Here is a 3469-nt window from a genome sequence, read left to right as displayed (position 1 = left end):
TAAAAAATAGTAAAATAATTATGTAATGTTAAAATATATGTGTGAAAAAAAAGAAAAAAAAAAGAAAATTGAATTAGAAAAGAATAAGTACAAAAATGAAAAAAATAAAAGAAATGATGAATGAAAAAAAAATAGATGAATAAATAAAAATGAAAAAAAGAAGAAGAAAAATAATGGAAAAGTGAAAAGAAAAAAAAATATCAATGAAAAAATTGGTAGAAAAAAAAAAGAAAAAAAAAAGAAAGAAAAAAAAGCTCATATGTGTGAAAAAAAAAAATAATAAATACAAAAATGAATAAAAAATAGAATGAAAAAAAGGAAAAAAATGAAAGAAAACTGAAAAAATATGAACAAAAAAACAAAACAATACAAATGAAAAAAAATAGATAAATAAATAAAAATGAAAAGAATAAAAAGAATAATAAAAAAATGGAAAGAAAAAAAAGATGAAGAAAAAAATTAGTAGATAAAAAAAAAGAAAAATATGGAAGAAAAAATAAATAAAGAAAAAAAAATAACTGAAAAAATAATAAAAAAATGAAAGAAAAAATTAAAGAAATAAAATAAAATAACCTTCAAAATCAAAGAAAACATAACTATCATAAAAAATGTGGCATTTTCATATTTTAGTTAGTTACTAATTGTGTATCCTATAGTTTAACTTTTTCTTTAATAAATTTTTTCCAAAAGTATAATTATCATATTTTTGGACGTTGATATTATAAAAATCATATTTTAAAAAAAATTCCTAAAATTATCATCTTAGCCCGAAAACGGTCCAAAGAAAGAAATATTATAGCCCAATTGGCCCAATTACAAACTAAACCTCGTTCTCTTCTCTTCCAATCCAAAGCTTCCAAAGAAGATAAAATACGTAATCCTCAAACGAGAGGCACACAGAATAAAACTCTGTAGAATTCCCTTCCAATCCCCCAAAAAAAATTCGGAACAAAAATGTCCACCTCTGCTCTCTTTGGCGCTCAACTGGTGTCCGTACGGAACCCATTGGCTCCGGCTTCGGTCGGTGCGGCAAGGCCAGCCTTGTCGTACGGCGGTGGGTTGGCAGTGATAGAATGCTCGTCGAGACCGACGAAGAAGTCCACCGCCCACCACAGGAAGACTCGGCCTCGCAAAACCCAGCAATGGGATATTAAGCGGAAGCCCACAGTGTACGCTCCTCTGCCTCAACTTCCTCCGGAGTGGACTCTGGCGGCGACCGATGACTCCTTCGCGGTGGCCGAAGCTGATGTGAGCCCACCTGCGCCAGAATCGCCCGCCGCAGAATGATTTGAAGATTCTCGTTTGCTCTTGGTTTGTTGATGTTTTTTCTTTGGGGTTAAATATTTGGACTAATTGTGATGATAATTTTGAGTTTTTTAAATTGTAATGTTTGTTACTCCAGTCTTTGCTTCAATCTCTATTTTCTGAATGGTTTGTTCACAAGATGTTTGATGAAAGTCGTAGTAGGAAAATGAATGAGGTGTTTAGGGGTGTAAGAGCGTATTTGGGCTTTAGATAATATATGATAAATGAACACAAAAATACATTAACATTAGAGATCGTACAAATTTTATTTTTGGTAAACAACCTACAAATATATAACTAAGTTTTACATCTTTGTAAACAACATTTATAGAATAATTATTTACTAATTTTTTTTTATTTTTGTAACAAAAGTTTACAGAATTAATTTTATAACTAATTTTTTTACAATTATGGCTAATATTTCTAATATTTATAAAAGTAAGTTGTTAATTTCCTTAACATATTTATAACAAAAATATATAAAACTAAATTTGTAACTGAAAGATACAATTTTATTTTTTAACTAATATATACAAAAATATTAGATTACATTAAACATGTGTCATATATTTTAAAAAAAAATTGTAACTACTAATAAAAAAAATTATATTTTTTAAATATATAATAATTTATTTAAGCATAAATATTTATTTAATATTAATAATTATATTATTTTAAATATTTATAAGTAAAATAAATTAATTTATAATTATTATTATTAGCATACAAAAAAGTATGTACGAACTAAAATTATTGAAGAGAAAAAGAACAAAAAAAACTGAAGGGTAAATAATAGAAAGAGAAGAGTGAGATCAGTAATATATTATGGTATTATATAAATATATATAGATATCTGTTCATATATATAAAAAAAATTGAGAGGAAAGGATGTATTATACCATAAATGTGTAATTATTTTAGTTTATTGTAAAAAATGATATATTTTAAACATTACCGCGTGAAGATTGTAATCTATCCTAAATGAATTGGTATAATTGCAAATTATATTTTGGCTTTTGATTTTAAATGAATTGGTATTATTGCAAATTATATTTGGGCTTTTGATTTTAAATGAATTGGTATTATTGCAAGTTATATTTGGGCTTTTTTGAAATTTATGATAATATGAAAGATTACTTTTTGTATGTTATTTTTGTAATTTGAGATATTACATATGGTAAGTTGTTTATTTTTAATATAAATAAATAAACGAATAAAAAATATAATATAATAAAATAAGTAAGTAAATAAATAATTTAAGCAATGAAAATAAGCAAACAAATAAAAAATTAAATTAATAAATATGCAAATGAATATAAATAAGTAAGTAAAGAAGTTAATGAATAAATAATAGCATAATTAAATGAATAAGTAAACAAATAAAATAATTGAATATCAAAATGAGTATCAATTAAAAAAAAAATCAAAATAAGTAAGAAAATAAATCTTTAATGGAATTAGTACTATTGATTGACGTTTTCTATGAGAGGGACAAAAGGCATTAGTTTATCACAGGCGTCTTCAAGTTCTGCCTTTTGCTAAGGGCATCAATTTGTATAATTTTTTTTTAGGCTTATTAAGATATTTTATCCCCGAACTATTACCACTACCAAATCGTACCTCTTGAGTTTTTTGGCTTGTTATAAATTCTTCCTGAACTATTCACGTTACTGAAATGTAGGACTTCTATCCAATTTTGCTAACAGAATTGTGATATGGCGACACTGGAGTGCTGATATGGATTACCACGTGTATAATTTAAAAAATACATAGGATTTTACCCCTCAAACTTTTACTGTTACCAATTTATGCCCATCGAATTCTAAAATTTAAAATTTAAACAATATTTTAGATATTAAAAAGAAAACATTAAACCAAAAATTCATTTAAATTAAATTAAATCTGACAAATTAAAATTAAGGCGACAAAGGCGACACCAAAACTGAATGTCGCCAGGGACCCACATGAGTCAGTCTGTCGTTGATGTTGCTACCCCAACCAACTTTGAGCTCATTCTGACGCATGCCTAACTCACAAGCCAATTTTTTGTCACCATTAATTTTTTTTTTTAATTTTAATAGTTTTTTTTTCCTTTTTTTAATATTCAAAAGATTGTTTAATTTTAAATTTTTAAAATTCAGGAGGCACAATTTGGTAATAGTAA

The 3469-nt window shown here is 25.7% G+C and overlaps 1 protein-coding gene across 1 annotated transcript; it reads left to right on the top strand.

The window, feature by feature from the left end:
* Positions 1 to 881: 881 nt before the first annotated feature.
* Positions 882 to 1401, top strand: LOC133821945 (large ribosomal subunit protein cL38). Its single transcript, XM_062254129.1, has one exon. It carries the CDS (start codon positions 955 to 957, stop codon positions 1285 to 1287), a length of 333 nt encoding a protein of 110 aa, XP_062110113.1. The 5' UTR covers positions 882 to 954; the 3' UTR covers positions 1288 to 1401.
* The last annotated feature ends 2068 nt before the right edge of the window (positions 1402 to 3469 follow it).

Source organism: Humulus lupulus, chromosome 3, assembly GCF_963169125.1.
Source record: "Humulus lupulus chromosome 3, drHumLupu1.1, whole genome shotgun sequence".
Classification (NCBI taxonomy): domain Eukaryota; kingdom Viridiplantae; phylum Streptophyta; class Magnoliopsida; order Rosales; family Cannabaceae; genus Humulus; species Humulus lupulus.
This window is presented reverse-complemented; position numbering and strand designations above follow the sequence as displayed.